General features: G+C 42.0%; 1 protein-coding gene across 6 annotated transcripts in view; it reads right to left on the reverse strand.

The window, feature by feature from the left end:
* The window catches only part of TET1 (tet methylcytosine dioxygenase 1), a 72,047-nt gene that overhangs the window by 48,415 nt on the left and 7,276 nt on the right, over window positions 1-16,356 (reverse strand). For 4 of the 6 annotated variants that reach the window (XM_071811647.1, XM_071811645.1, XM_065843517.2 and 1 more), the window contains exons 2-3: window positions 12,112-14,160; window positions 5,597-5,647 (exon numbers count right to left, since the gene is read on the reverse strand). In XM_071811647.1, coding sequence (XP_071667748.1) covers window positions 5,597-5,647; window positions 12,112-14,037 — 1,977 coding nt within the window. In that variant the 5' untranslated portion in view covers window positions 14,038-14,160. The remainder of the gene's footprint in view (window positions 1-5,596; window positions 5,648-12,111; window positions 14,161-16,356) is intronic. The other 2 variants (XM_071811648.1, XM_071811649.1) reach the window with 1 other exon arrangement.

Here is a 16,356-nt window from a genome sequence, read left to right on the forward strand (position 1 = left end):
ACTAAATATAAAAATCTTAGTATAACATTTCAAAAGGAGAAAAAAAAAACACAAGTGAAAATTTGGTGCCACTCAAGTAAGTTTGGGGCTTCTCACTGTTTTTTCCTACATCAAACTTGCTTAGCAATATGGTATCGGATTCTAAACAAGCGGTGCCCATTTTCAAAGCATTTTGTAGATTTCACTATCTATAAATCTACGGATAAACAGCAAACACTGAGAACTGACTTCTAGAATTTGCAAAGCCATCTCAATTGTTTCAATGCCTACATTACATGTAGCAAGTACAAATATTCAATACAGCTCATGATTCAGCAGTGACACAAAGAGCATCCAGAAAATAATAAATTAGTATTTTGTAATGCTGTAACTTCTTGAAGAAGTACTAGATAATGTAACAATATACCTATGCATCTGACCTTCCTCTATACAGGTACATTTTCCTTCCTTCCATCCCATAAACTGTTATTTTCATTGATTACGATATTTTTGGATCACAAACATGTTTTTAAACTATTTAAGAAGCTCCACCACTTCACGGACAACCCACTACTGCACTGGAAGGTACAGGGACAGCAGAGATCTACAAACAATCTACAAATTCAGAACATGCTAAAACTCTCCAAAACCTCTGTCATTACTAGGTTCAGCCTGGCCTTACTCAACACTTCCCAGCCTCATTGTGCCTCCACTGTTCCCTGAAGAGGGACACAACCCTCACAACTGCTCTGTTACAGCAACCAATGAGTTAAAAACAGAAAAAAAAACCTACTCCTCCCTGTCCTCCTCTCAAAGGTCAGTGTCCCTTTCTTCCCTCAACACTGGGGAGCTGGGCTGTGGGGGCAAAGAGCAGCAGGATGGTGCTGTTGAGGAAGCAGCACGGGGTCCTGAGGAGGAGGTGGTGGACGGGAGAGGGAGCAGCACTGAAGCAAGGGAGCGTTTCTGCATCCTATCGCAGGAAAAAGTTGACAAGGGAGAGGCTTCAACTCCCCCAGAAACCGCTGGAAAAATTAAGGATTAGAAAATTACTAGAGTAAGATTAATAATTTACAGACCATTTACAACAGCCTTCTTTGTTTCAAGTCCATTAAAAAATGTCTACATACATGAGTAGTCTCAGCAGTACTGTACAAACAAAATACGGGAGAGTGCTTCTTATGTTCACGTGAGCGCATTCTTGTGGAAGTGCTGGAAAGTTTGCATGTGGAAGCATGCAACTAAATTACAGCCCTAATCATGCCTGCTCACATCAAGTGGGGTGCATGAACCTGTCAAGAACAAAAAAAAAAAAATTGAATCCCATTTAGACCGACACACACCTAGCTTGAAAAGTCAAAATTAGAAGAACATTTCTTTAAAAAAAAAAAAAAACAAAAACAAAAACAGATTTTTTTTTTTTAAACTAAGTTAACAGGTAAGTTACTTACTTTTAAAAGTTTATGTAGGCTACTCACATCCCAAAAATAAACTCTCCTTATCAATAAAAGGGAGCAAAAAGGCATGTTAAGAAATAGGCAGACACTTTCAACCAGTACTCAAAGCAATTTTAAGGTGTATTTACTGAATAAATACATCCCAAGGTGATAATGTCCCCTTAAAAACACAAAGAATAAGATAACTACTGTCTGGACAACATCCTTTCCAATGTATTAACACTGTTCTGTCTTCTTCCTCTGTAAAATTCCACTGCACTGCAATTCCATCCATTAACTGGCTCATATCTTATTTTATAAGTGGGGGGAAAAAAGTAATAAAATTTAATTTATTCCAGCTAAATATTCTGGCAGATATTTTGCACTAAAAATATCCACCATAATTTAGAATAGATTTCAAATTCAGTTAAATCCATGCTCACTCAAAGCATTGTCATGAACAGTAGCAGTTAATTTAACTCTTGTTAACATATATATGATCTTGAAAGAAAAGGTGTATTTTTAATTTCTTTAAGCAGCAGAACTAAAACGGCATCATAAAAGGGTAACAGCAGGTCTGCCAAACTAATTTTGTATTTTCAAGTTGTTTTTGAAAAAAACACTATGCTTTGTATGCGCAGAGGAGTAAAATTAGGAGAGTGTTCAAGTATATGTTTGTAGCTTCGATGGAAATGAAACTTCCAGGGTTTGTAATATGATGTTCATAAACAAACCAACAGTTCTAGATACTGAGTCATCTCTGGCTTTCGTTTGGCTTAAACTGAACAATTTTACAGAGTTAGCAGGCACCACTGGCACTTCACTGGCACACACCATCACCATTATAGTGTTTATGCATAAACACGCAAACAGAATCAGTCAGAGAACAAAGAATGTGCGTGCAGCTATAATACTCACTTAGCACTGCATATATTATTCTGGATCTCTCTCACAGTCTGTTCCTTTTTTTTTTTTTTTTTTTTTTAAATCACCATCAATGCAGCAAACATCTGCAGGCACCCAAACAGCACCGTTGACCTCACAGCACCCACTAGAAAGATCACAGACTGTCTGTCCTTCTCCAGCCCTACCTGATCTGTGGGAGGTTTCCTCATCAGTGCAACTGCTGTCTATACCTGATAACTGTACATTTCCCCGAAAATATGATGTTCAGCTGTCTCATTCTCCTGAGTTCTGTGTTAATAAACCTGCACATGACTGCAAACTTCTCCCCAGTGTTGAGGAGAGGTACAGTGCGCTGCCCAAACCAAGTGAAAACCCTGCTGAATGGCCAAAAGGAAAACGATAGTAAGTGAGGAAGGGGGTATAATATGCCTTTTGAAATGCAGACAAATTATTTTTTAAGTATGAATCCCTTCTATAAGGACTTTCCATTATCAATAATAAAATTAAAGAAGTGTCTGCTTAACTAGAGAAAACACAAGCGGTAAGACAAACCATGAATACATTCCTTCCTTAGTATCCATTACTATGAACTCACAAAGACTCTCTATTCAATGAGCATTTGCTTGCTAGAAGTGATTAATATTTCAGATGTTCTTTCAAAATAAACATGGGGAACCTAATACAGTATTTATGCTGCAGAAGAATTTCCTAAGTGACTCCTCCTACAATAACCAGAAAGAAGCACTAAAACACAAGTGTGGAAAATGACAGATAGTAAATGAAAGGTAGAGTATAATAGTATATATCACTTTTAATGTTTATATCTGTCCAATCTGGTTTCAACAGGAAAGCACTGCTTATTTTCACCCTGTGCAGAAGAATTAGAAAATATGCTGGTCCTAAGAAGAACAGTTAGAAAGAGTGCTAGCCCTCCAAGTAAATAAATGTGCATCAACAAAAACTTAAGGGAATGAGAAAAAAACTAATTCTATGTATTACTGGAAAAAAAAAAAAAAAAATTACAATGCTATTTGAAGCAAAATACAAAGAAAAAAATTATTCTGTTAAAACTTCAAGTCTCACTGGTCAGATGCCCTCAATCATTCCTGGTCATTAAACCAAATGTTAAAGCTATAAGTCAAGAGATGTAACAATTCCACTTCACATAGCAGTCCCATCAATAAGAGAAGCCAGGTTAAGAAAGTCAACACACCAGAATGTCATATTTCTAAAAACGCCCTTGTAAAGAAAGTCTACAAATTATGTAGCTTTTTTAAAGTTTACTGCAGGTAACAGGGAACTGTAACTTAACTCAAGACGACCAACCTCCCTCCTCCCCTCCAAAACCAAAGAAAAACACCACCAACCCAAACCCAGACGTTTCATGAGATACCTTCAGATGTACCACGCCTTACTTGGTGGATGCAAACAAACTCTTACGGAAAACACTTCAGGACCGAAAAATAAATACTAGAAAACGCAAATAATATCTAAAACCAAAGAAGAAACATTGCATAATCAATTCAACAAATTAGAAGCCATACCACAGACCAACACAAGTCCAATGACTAACACAGGATAGTACGCACACACACAAAACCAGAAAACCCTTTTCCATTTAAGAGCCAAGGGAAAAAAACTCCGCAGAAGGCTTTTTGGGAAGCAGAGGAACAACAGCATGATATTTCATTGCAACCTGCTCTGCCATCAAACCAGAAACACTGGCAAAATGAACTCAAAGAGAAAACTCTTAAGACCTACCATGAACCCCCATTGTAGACAGATGACTGGTATAACATATTCAGCTACCACCCCCCCAAAAAAGATTTTTCACACTTTGACAGGTGTCATACCAATTACATGTTACAAAAATAAACTACTCACAGTCCTTATTTTGTACACTACTACCAACCAATCCACACAACACAAAGAACACACAAAGTTTTAACTACACCTGTGCGCTGTTACAAAAGCAGCAGTAATTAAAATGAATAGTTAGAAGTATATCCATGATTTAATGACAAATGCTAAATTTTAATTAATTTATTTATTTGATGTAAGAAAAAAAAACACAACACTTGCTGGTGTTGTACAATGGCAATTACTGTTAGCACACAGGGAGCTGGTTTGAACTACTTACTCACACATGAAAAGACAGACAGCCTTGAGGTTGGTCGTACTTGCAAGTCAAACAGGTTATCTGCTCCTTGCCCAACTTTAACTTCTAAATTAGCTTTGTCTTACAAAACTCTAACTCTTTTAAGTAAGTTCCTGTAATGAGTAACAGTAATGACAAAACTGATAAGAAACTGTAAAGTTTTCAAATAAAATTACACTATGTTCAGCGTTTATGAAATCCACTATTGTCAAAGAACTTCTGAAAATTTAATGTACTGAAACAATACGAAACTACCTTGTATTACATTTAACTGGAAAAAACATAATAGTTCAACATAGTTTAAGAACACATTTTTTCTCATTTTTCTTAGCTTCATGTTACACACACCATCCATCCATCTTCTAACATGTCAGTTTGCAACACAATTAATAACTTCTATTGAAAATACTCTAAAGACTAAACAAAAGATGCAATACCGATGTGCTACCAGTTACTTTTTTTTTTTTTTAAATGAGTGTAGCAAGTCTGTATTTTGCTCTAAAAACCAAAGCATTTCCATTTGAAACATCAATCTTTTGTTATCATGAAAGATAGTCATCTTAAAAATCTGGAAGAAACCTGTTACCACGTGAAACTGAAGGCTGGTGTAAGTTTACAGATTTTCAGTTTCACTTGAAGTGTTCTAAAGTTCAAAGAAAAAAAGAAATCAAAACTACAGTAACATATGCATAAAATTTCCACTTCTATTAATTTGATTTGCATTATAACATTGACTTCTCACATTAAATTTCAGATACCATAAAATCTGTATACTAAAACCCCCACCAAGATTCAACTGTTATCTTTGAAAGTAAGAAACTAGGAATAGAGGAAATTAAAAGTGAATCTTCAATACAATGGAAACCAAACTTTTGGTCTGCAGACTTGTGCAGAAAGATTCAAACATGTATACAACATACTGGAGAGAAAGAAAGAAAGAAAGAAAGAAAAAAAAAAAAGAACATGTTAACATGTTCTGTGCTTTTAAAATTAGCCAGTCTCCTGAATAGCTGGAAAGCACCTCTTCCCAGAGGTTTAACCCTTCGGCTTCCTCAGCTACATGACAAGAAAATGCTGCTTAAAACGGGAGGAGATAAATATTAAAGCAATCATCGGTTACCTTTAAAACTCTTTGCTTCCTCCTCTGAGGCCTTTTGTTTTCAGTTAGAACCTAAAAAAACATCAAATTGCAGAATAAGTTGTGGTCACAAAGGCAGACACCTCCGATTTTTTATTATCAAACTGCAATATTGCTCAAATACCCAGAATGCTTTACACGCGGCACTTCAGCGGGCGGCCGGCGGCTCTACGCGGCCCCTCCGCCGCCACTCCGCCACACAGAGAGGGCCGAGGGGAGAGGCCCCGCCGCCCCCAGGAGCCGGCCCCGCTGCCGCCCCGCATTCCTCACAGCGGCGCCCCCCGGGCCGCCATCTTGCTTCCTGCCGCAGCGGCGCCCTCCCTCCTCCAGGCGGCGTCGCGGGCGCGAGCCTCGTGCGGCTTGCGGGCGGCCGCGCGCGCCGCGCCCCGCCCCCCGCCTGCCCCGCACGCGCGCACGCCTGCCGGCGCGAGGAGCCGCGGGCCGGGCCTCCAGCCAATGGGGGGCGGCTGAGACCCGCAGCGCGCGGTGCGTCCTCTCCACCCCCCCCCCCGTCCCCGGCCTCCTCCCGCGCTCTCGCCGGCCCCGCGCAAACAAAGGGGCTCCTGTGCGGGCGCCGCGGCGGCGGCCGCCGGCAAGAAACGGCACGGACTCGCTGCGCAGGGCGGACGCGGAGCCGGCGCCGCGCCGCCGCGCACAGGCGCGTGCACGGCCCGGCGCGCGCCGGCTCCGCCGGGGCCGCGGCGCGCGGGGTCAGGCGAGGCCGCGGCCCCCCGCGCACGTGCAGAGGCGCACGTGTGCGTGCGCGCGCCCGCACGTGTGCACAGGCAGCGAAGCGTTGGACGGGGCCGGGCGATCCGTGCAACAAACGGGGTCGCCCCGGGCACAGAGGCGGAGAGACACCGGGGGTGTGCTGGTGAAGCTCCCCAGGATGCCCCGGCTCACCCGGGAACAAATGGAAACGAGGAAGCGTCACCTCCCTTGCTGTCACGGGCGGCCTGCAGCACCTGCCCCAAGCCAAGGGAACCGCTGTGCAGCAGGCACCAGCCCCCTCCGAAAACGCTGCCTGGGACCAGGAGCCCCGCACGCCCCGGGCTCCACAACCAGCCAGCTCTCACAGACCTGAGCACCATCACCTGCTGCTGGCAGCCTGCACAAGATAACGGCTCTGTCTGCACCCATCCCTGCTGCTCCCAGCAAAGCATCTGCTGCAAACATCACCCTGTGAACAGGCCACCGTATAAACATCAAATGCAATCATCTTCCCACATCTCCACCTGCTTAAAATGTTCATTCGGACAAAAGGAGGATGGAGGGGTCACAGCGCTACCACAGTTCGCATACTGAGCCCTCGCGCATGGCAGACATTGAGTAACAAATCACAAATCTCACAAATCTAACACCCCACTATCACTGAACCATTTACTGGAACAATTTGCAGCTGACACCTAAACTAGAAAGTTGGCCATGAAAAAACTTACAAGCATCTTTTCAGCAGCTACAGACTAAAATTAAAAATTCTTTTCTTTATCTGCTGCTAAATTATAAGTGTTAATTCCTGACCCGTTATTGGTGCAAATCACTCGAGTGGTGGCAATGCCCGGATGTGGACACAACTCACTCTGCAGCAAACGCAAGGCAAAGCTGCTGCTCATTTTTGTCGTCTGATGCTGCCTTCCAATTTAAGCTCCTAACTTGCTGCACCAGAGAACCATCTTAAACAGGATTTAGGATCAGGTAAAACAAAACTACTGATCTGTAATGTCTTCCCTAAATACCACAAGTCTACAAAGGTCTTTAAGCATAATAAAAACAAGAGAGGTACATACGCTCTGTGATCTGATTCTTCTTTGCAGTTTTGGCTACTAAAGATGCTTTACAGTCCAGAAAACTATTAAAAATAATATTTATTTTGTTTGCTTGGAAACCTAGGGCCCAGTGTTCCGATTCAGCCCCCAAGTTGTTGCGTGCACTGGACAGCACTTCAGCAGGAGTTTCAGGTTTCCTTGTTAGTCAGGCAGTTTACCCTCCCATTAGGATGGGTCCTCATACGCAAGAAAGGAAAAAAAACACCTCTTCAAATAAAAATTTCTCTGTAAAAGCTGTAACAACTGGCACAGAAAATAACCAGCAGCGAATAGGCAACTTTTTAAACACATACTCTGAAAGTAACTAGACCCTAAACTAACCAGTTTACCTGTAATTTAGGCTGCATTATAGTCTACATCCAGGATTACAGGGAATGATAAAGGAGTGCGAGTTGTAATTATTTTACACACCCACGGAGCACACGTGTGTAAAATGAGAGTAAACTGCCCTACCCCAACTCCCTGCACATGGCTCTGCTCATCCTGGGCACCCAGTACCAAACCCCTCCAGCCCACATGCTATCCCCTTACAAAACTCGCAAGAAGCATATTCAGGAGGAGTGTTTTATGTGCACTTATTTTAAAATAGAACTGGCTTAAATAATTCTGGAGTCTATTGTAAAATAAATACCACAAAGTCTAAATTTCTTGATTATAACTAGGTCTGGCCAGAAAACAAGAATTCTATTTTGCTTTTTTTTTTTTTTTTGAGATTTCAACATTTGGTTGTGTTCCAAAAGCAGACCAAGTCTTTCAAAAGTTCAAGAAGAGACAGATGGGATATGGGAGACCAAAGTTCAAGGCCCTGGTCTGCATCAAAGTGTCCCAACCACCGAGCTGTTCTGATAACTCTCTCTCCCCCTTTTCATGTTTTTAAGCCGAAATTTCATTTGGAATCTTGAGAAACTTCCCTCCAAAAATAACTGGATCGAGACAGATAGTAGCTGCAAAAGCTTTGTTAAATCAGCATTTTCCATTCAAGGAACTGCTTACTGGAAGGTTCCCAACAAACTCCAATTGCGGCATCCTTTTTAAATATGTCTGGGTTTTCGGCAGCATGTTAAAAACCCACAAGCAAGCAGGCCTTGATTGTTATTTAATATTTCCATGTTACTCAGATTACAGCTATTAAATAAGACGTCTTGAGACACCTCGTCTGATGCAGTGCACTTACTTTCAGTGACTTGATTTTTTCCCATTTGTTGACTCCAGCTCCCACTGAACCATTATCAGTACCTCACCTAACACGAGCTAAAGCCTGGCCCAGGCAGGACACTACAACAGGTACCCTGGCAAGCCCTTCCTATCTACAGGCTGGTTTTAAAGCCTCGGAAATCCCCACCCCACTCTGCAACGCATCCAGGCAGACTCAACACACGAGGACCATACGGTGGCAGCAAAGCAGACCGCTTCTTCAAATTAAATATGCTTTTCGGTAGAAAACAGAAAAGGCTGTGAAATAGTCTTCAGTAACAGATATATTATGTCAGACAACAACAGACAAGACAAGAATGTGGAAGCATCACACTCGTATCTATGCAAACTCAAACCCTCCAAGGCTGCTCTTTCAAATATTTCAGTATGCAAAAAAATTTTTCCCCCCATATATTTCAGGATTTTTCTTTGCCAACTCCAAACCAAACAGCCACGGTGTGAATCACTCAGGAAGACGGCATTGCATATAGCAATACTGCTACACGCAGGTGCTGGGAACTCAAGCCCACAACGCTTTATCCAGACTTTCAAGATATCACGTTCCTGCAAAACCCATTACCTTCAGCAACGTGAAGTATCACTGAAGGTTTATGTGGACATTATTTTTAAGTGATATTTTTCAAGTCCAAAGTAGTTTTCAAATCTTTATCTGGATTGTGTGTGAACGAATGAAAGTAACAGTAACAGAGCTACTACCAGCTCCAAACATGCAACTGACACTCTCTGAGGGTTGAATGCTTGTGCACACATGGGTATATCTGTTGGAATATACACTTGGGTCTGTACTCGCAGCTTCTGCCAGGCAGTCCTTGCTGTAATTGTAAATCCACATATATTCTTAAGGAAAACCAACACATCTCTTTTAAATAGCACACATGGACTGCAAACGCCTGCACCGGCTATCCTACAACTATTTAACGTACATAGCCCTCGCTGACTTCATTGTCACTTTTGCATTGTTTACTTAGAATGAGAAGAGATAATTCCCATTAAAGCAAATCACCGATGTTTAAGCTGTGGTCATGCAGAGCATGTCTATCCCCTTACACCTTCCTCCCAGTGAATCACCTCCAAAAAACACATTCCACCAACATGAGAGAGATGCATGGCTTGCAAAGAAAAAAAAAAGCCCTAGGACAACCTCAATTCTTACATTCACTTTCTATACCATGGACAGAGACCTACAGTTTTGGTTTTTCCCCAACTGCCCTCTATTTGAAACACATTACTGTCAGAGAAGTCCCAGCTGTTGCAGTCCCAGTCCTACCAGTTTGGGAAAACACAATCGGATTCCCTTCTGAGTGCGACAATCTTACCGAAAGAACAGCTGCTGAACAAACCAAGTGTTTCTCATCCCCCAACATCTGCCCCTGTACCTCAACATCTTTTAAGATCTCTCCTCACATATCTACCTTGTAGAAATACTTTCATCTCTTGTTTTCTGATGGCAGAGTTTTGAAAGGTTACAAATGAGGCAAGGCTTCCTTTTAGAAATATCTGAAAAGGCATCAAGTTTCATTCAAATACAATTTTATAAGAAAATACCTTACATGTTCTTAAATGTCAGGAATACTTCATTTCCTCCAAGCAGTACTCTAAACATTATATGAAATTTAACAAGAAATGGAGGCCTCTGGTGCAGTTCTACATCCATTGTACAAAATGGGACCAGTTCAATAAAATAAAAGCAAAGAAAAAAAGTCACCAAAGAAAATAATAAAAACAAGTAATCTCTCATAAAGAAAGAAAAAGGAGCACCCAAAGAGGACAAAGGTGAAGGGGCAAAGCTAATCTGCAAAGAGAAGGTCAGCCTGAGCAACGAGAACAGAAGTATGTTTAGCCTGGAGAACAAAGGTTGACAGAAAAGCTGGAGTGCTTCCTTTCACCAACCCTGCCAAACCCTGTTTTAAAACACGGCTTTTAGATCACTTCCTACCCCAACTCCACTGATTCTCTCACATGAGCTTCTTCAATCCCACTGACTAAATATACAAAAGGACATAATGTCACTACTCTTTTGCTCTATGAAGTCAGGATCGGTCTCTATCAGCCCTACTGTTTTAATACATACCTTAACTCATATTATAGCTGTCCCTCCCCTCACTTGTTTCTGAATGAACTCTGAGCCAGGCTGTTTAAACCTACTTCCCTAATCATTATAACTTCAAATATACTTCCCCCACAAAAGGGAATATATCACATCCCCTCACTGCTACAGGACTTTTCTTTCTGCTTGCCTGCCTTAAGAAGAGCACAGACTTCTCTGCAAACCCTGGTAAGCACAGGGCAGAGCAGTGACAACAGGAGGTCTCCCGAGATCTCCACAGCAGACAGGTATTTCTACCTGCTGTAAGAACACACCATTTTAATGAAACTGCTCTGGAGAAGCATTTTGCAGGTGCATTCTCCCCAGCATGAGCTGCTCCACTCAGAATACACACAGGTGCAGAGACCTGAACCTCAGTTTCCCACATCCCAAGGCAAATGTCCCAGCGACTTAACTACCGAGACAACATCTCTCCCTCTCCATGGCTCAGGTGCTGTAGGATCATACAAAGCAGATTTCCAGCAGGACACAGCAGCGCAGAGGCTAACTCTGCAGCTCGGAGGGCAGGAAATTCAGTTGGGATGTGGGAAATCTACGTTCAACTCCCTACTTACCTGATTTAAAGCCTGATCTTGAAACTGAAATCTCTCAGAAGGTCAGTGCTGTTATCACAGGGGCATACAGACTGTCTTTTCCCCTCCTCTTTGTTCCAAAAGTAATGACCTGGGTTATAAAAGCCTGATGGATCAGAAAAATGAATAAGAAACACAGAAAAAGAAAGTAAAGTATGTATGGGGCATGTGGTAAAAGACAAAAGGGGACAGGCAGCAGAAGTGAAATGAGAGAAACAGAAGAACAGACAATTAGAAAGGCAGATAGATGAGAAAGGGGAAAATGCAGCTACAGTCTGGTCTGGAAGCTCTTAAATTTATTTCCACCAAATCTGTCATCACAAGCAAATTATTTTAACCGAATTGAGGAGCAAATAGCCTGCCTGCCTTTGCTTTTTAAGTATTTTGAAATACAGACACTCACCCTAATAATTCAGTCTCCTAAGACTGCCCTCCTTCTCCTCCCTCCCCACATTTTGTACTTCAATCTTTCTCATCTCTTCATGCCCTCAATTAACTCATTGTTTTGGCCAATATACCAATATCTAGAACACAGAGTTAAAGCCATTACTTACCTCTGATTTTATGCATTTACACAGCAGGAACAAGAATAACTCCAGCTCACTTTACTCTACACCTCTACAGATGACAAGGGTAAGTTACTACACAACCTGTTAGCTCCAACAGTAACCCTGCCCTCCATAAAGCTGTACAGTGACCAGCATTTCCCTTGGCAGAATTTCAACATGTACCTCAAGCCTCAAAAGAGTGACTTAATTTGCAACTTCTTTGGCTTACCTCAAAAGGCAGCATGATTGGTGGTGGTGGCTTTTTCAGTTCTTCACATTTTCTCTTTTTACATATCCGGTGACTCGTTTTGCGTTTCCTGCAACAGCTGCATTCTTCACAATTTGTTTTCCGCAGACAGGGCTCACAGACTCCACAGCGCCTTCGCTTCTTTTTCTCTAGCATCGGGAGCAGAGATGAATATGGAACAGGGTAATCACCAGCTGGAGTTTTAAGAGAGGATGGCCCTGAGGCCTCAACTGTTTCAGTGCTGCCGCTCACGTTGTCCTGAACCAAATTCAAGCTCACTCCAACACTTCCCAGCTGTGATGAATAATCATTGTGCTGCAGTCTTGAGTCAGCTGGCAAATCCGCATCTATGGCTTTTTCTGAGGCAAAAGCAGAGATTTCCGTGCTCAAAGGCAACTCCGAAACAAAAGCTTCAGAGAACTGTCCAGAGCTTTCACCAGAGACTTTATCAACTGTGTTTTTTTCCAAATCTGTAGATAAAGTGGGGACATAACCTGAACTCAAAATTATTGTCTCTGCATTGATACATTTAACAAGCTGTTCAATGTCCTCTACTTCAATATTGTTTAAAGAGGTATTGGAAGCTGGTTCACATACTGTAAATATGGTTTTCGAGTCAGATTCTGAATTCTCTCTTGTACAACTCAAATCCAAACTTGAGTCAAATTCTTTGCAAATGGGTACAAAATCCACAACCAGTTTCATGTGGGATTCTGCAAGTGAGCTTGCACCTTCAGAATGCAAAAGTGAATTTGATTCAGTGACAGCTACAGAGCTGGAATTTGAAGCAATGTCTTTATTCTCAGACTCTGAACCCCAGCCTGCCTTCAAGCAGGACTCTGCAAATAAGCTTGCATCTTCTAATAAATGTTCTTGTGAGTTAAACTCAGAGGTAACTATAGGTGCAGAATTCGAGTCTTGTTCTTCACTAGGTAGCACCAGGTCCAACTCTCCTTCGATGTGGGATTTGGCAAGGGGGACCAACTCTTCTGACAGTACTGCTGAGCTGAGGTCTGAGGTATCGACAGAAATTGAGTCGGTTTCTTTATTGTTAGGCACCAGATCAAAGGGGGTCTCAGCACACACCTTAGAGTTTGATTCAGAGGTGATTACAGCACCAGAAGATGGAAGCACAAGGACAGCATCTTCAACAAATGGTTCAGCCAAACTAACCGTATCGAGCTCACTGGGTGTCTGCTCGCAGGGCAGGTCTTCGTGCTCACATTTCACCTCTGACACTTCCGTATCGTCATCAGTTACCTGACTGCTTGGAACGGAGTCATTTGTTTCGGGTATTTCTACCTCTTTGTCTTGACTGGCACATGTGGCAGCAGACTCTTCTCCTACACTACATGGACCATCTTCTACAGGCAGAGGAGCCAACTCACTTTGTGCTGAATCTTGTTTCAAACCTCCTTCGCCTGCTTCAACATTTTTTTCTTCTACTACTGCCAGGGCTTCTTGTTCATGTTTTTCCTTCGTTTCTAGCTTTTTTTGTGCTGCAGCTTTCCTGGGCTTTGCAATTGCTGGAGTTTGGGACAATCTACGGGAGAACGATCTGTTACGGAGAGACATTGTGAAGCCATTGATGTTGAAACAATCCTGGCTATGAAAGAGGATACTGTCAGCTTTCTCCAAAGTCACCCACGATGCTCCAGACAAGGTTCTGGTTACACTGCTCCTGAGAAGTCTCCCTGAAGAGCTCATGATTGGTTTCTTTTCTTGCTGCTTTTTCTTAACATCTTTTTCTTGCACCGGCTTTTTGCCTTTTCCAGAACTAACAGCTTTTGTGGAAGTCTTTGTGGCTTTCTTTCTCACTTGGCTAGTTTTCTTTTTGCCCTGGTTAGTTTTCCTTTTGCCTAACTCTTCCTTCTTGACTGATCTGGAAGGCCTCGCGTGGTGAGCCATGTCTGCAGAATAGTAGAAATGTTAAGAGGAGTGATGGAAAAAAATCATGAGCTCTTGAGAGAACTTTTCAATAGAAACCTGCACACTCCCATTGCTGCCCTCTGTGGTGATACACCATTAGCTCTGAAACAGAAAAAAATAATATAGCATTAATATAATTCTCATTAATGAAGGGTACATATATATTAACCTGACCATTTTTTAATATTTAAAAACCATACTATTAGAATTATAAATACTGGATGTTATGTTCAATTAACACAAAACCTTTGAAAAATATTAGTATATTCCAAAATTGAAAGCTTGACTGAATGTCTATAACATAAATGAAGAATGAAACTGACCTCAAATGACCAGGCAACATCACATATTTACTCTTTTATGTCAATTCTAAGAAGTTTGAATTTTCTCAGTCTTATTAAGAGATCATTAACTACTCCTTCTCTTGAGTAAGAGTGGCTAATGTTTACATCCATACATTCACCGCTGAACATAAAGCTGTGACTATAACGACATTCAGGAGAGATACAACAGAGCTGAGTTTCTCTGTTGTGTGTGTGCACTCATACACCATCACCGAGGTATCTCTCCACCACAGTGCAACCCCAGGTAAAACAGGAGAAGCAACAAGCTCCATGAAGATGTCTGAGTTGTAGTGCCATTCACGAGCAAACGGAACCAGGGAAGAATTGCCTTCCCTGGGTTTATCTCCCAGGATAATGCTCCCACATGCTGTATTACAGCACAAGCCTTGGTTCTGTCCTGTCCAGCTAAATCAGATGTATTGCACGTGCAGTTGCCTCAGCTTTGGCATTACAACCCTCAACAAAATACCACACAATTGTCCTAAACTTTTGTCCCCAAATACGACAGTACAAAGTACATAGTTTTTAACTACATGCTGCTTTTAAGTACCCATGGAAGGCTTTATAAGCTTTATTTAGCTGCTTGAGTAGATCAGATGGGTAGGCAAGGGCATCCTACAAGAGGCTCTGCAATCTCTGGCAGGAAGGTGACTTCCCTTCATCATTGTTCCTTTGAATTCCTTAAGCCCAAATCAAGTCACCTACAGGCCACTTGCACCTCAGTGATGGGAAGAGGTAAAGAAAAGTAAGAACAAGCAGCATGGTGATGATGTCTAAAATCCTGAGCCCTAAAGGGAGGTTCTCCAGGAGCATCCCAGACCCCAAAAAAAAATACCTACAGCAAGACAGATGTAAAAACCTTGCAACCACCCCTACCAGACAGCACCAGACTGTGCCAAGACAATTTCAGCCTGCAGTGGGGATGGCCTGGCAGGGCCAACAGCCAGGACCAGCAGCTCCTGTGCTCCCCAAACCCGTACGCTGGCAGCAACCTTGTTTCTGTCTCAGCCTTGAGCACAGGACCTCCACCACAGCCAACAGTAACTCCCCAGACTCTTTTCTAATAGCTTACTTAAATTACTTTGAAGCCTAGCTCTTGTTCATTCAGCAATAATAAGCTGACTGATACAGTGTACTGCAACATACAAACCAAGTGTCTTACCTAAATAAGTGATTATTCTGTATTGTATCTTCATGTTACATATCAGATGAACATTATTATTGAGAGCAGTTTTTCCACACACTCAAATACCATTTTAAAGCCAGCACTACTGTACGAGACAAGCCTAAACACACTTCTAAGGTCAGATCATAAAATAATGCCCACCACACAATAAACAAGCTACCAGCATTCCTACTTCATCACAGCAAAACATCCAACCTGGAGCCACTAAACAGACAAGCACAGTTGTTTATAATTGCAGGTAATGCTCCAAAGGCCACAGCAGAGCCCCAAACAGCTCCCACAGAAGCACTCTACAGAAGTTGGGTCATACACTGAAATGTCAGAGCCTACAGCCAGCAAACAACAAGAAGAGCTGGGCAACATGCGAATGTGTGAATCAGGAAGGGAACTGAGGAGATAAAAGGTTTTTTTACTCTTTATCAGCCCTGAAACAGAAGCAGAATGGCAAGAGAAAACAGGAGATCTGGAATGGAAACAGAGACTGGGTTTCTGAAGATACTGTGTATAACGCTCTGTTCATATTGCTTCTCTACATAAGCAGCTGCCACTGCTGTTGTAGAAGCTTGGGAAGCATGATCAAAAGTATCAATTAAAAGCTGCATTCAAAACTATCTCGTAATTTTTTTAAATTATCAATATAATTACATGATAATGTCTTTACCTGCATTTGGAAATTGCAACATGGTTGCTTCAGGACTGAAGAAGCAAGACCATTCTGTTTGGGTTTGTTTTTTTATTTCTTTTTAATACAGAGAAATATACCTGTCT

The sequence above is a fragment of the Patagioenas fasciata genome, chromosome 8 (assembly GCF_037038585.1).
Source record: "Patagioenas fasciata isolate bPatFas1 chromosome 8, bPatFas1.hap1, whole genome shotgun sequence".
In the NCBI taxonomy this organism is placed as follows: Eukaryota; Metazoa; Chordata; class Aves; order Columbiformes; family Columbidae; genus Patagioenas; species Patagioenas fasciata.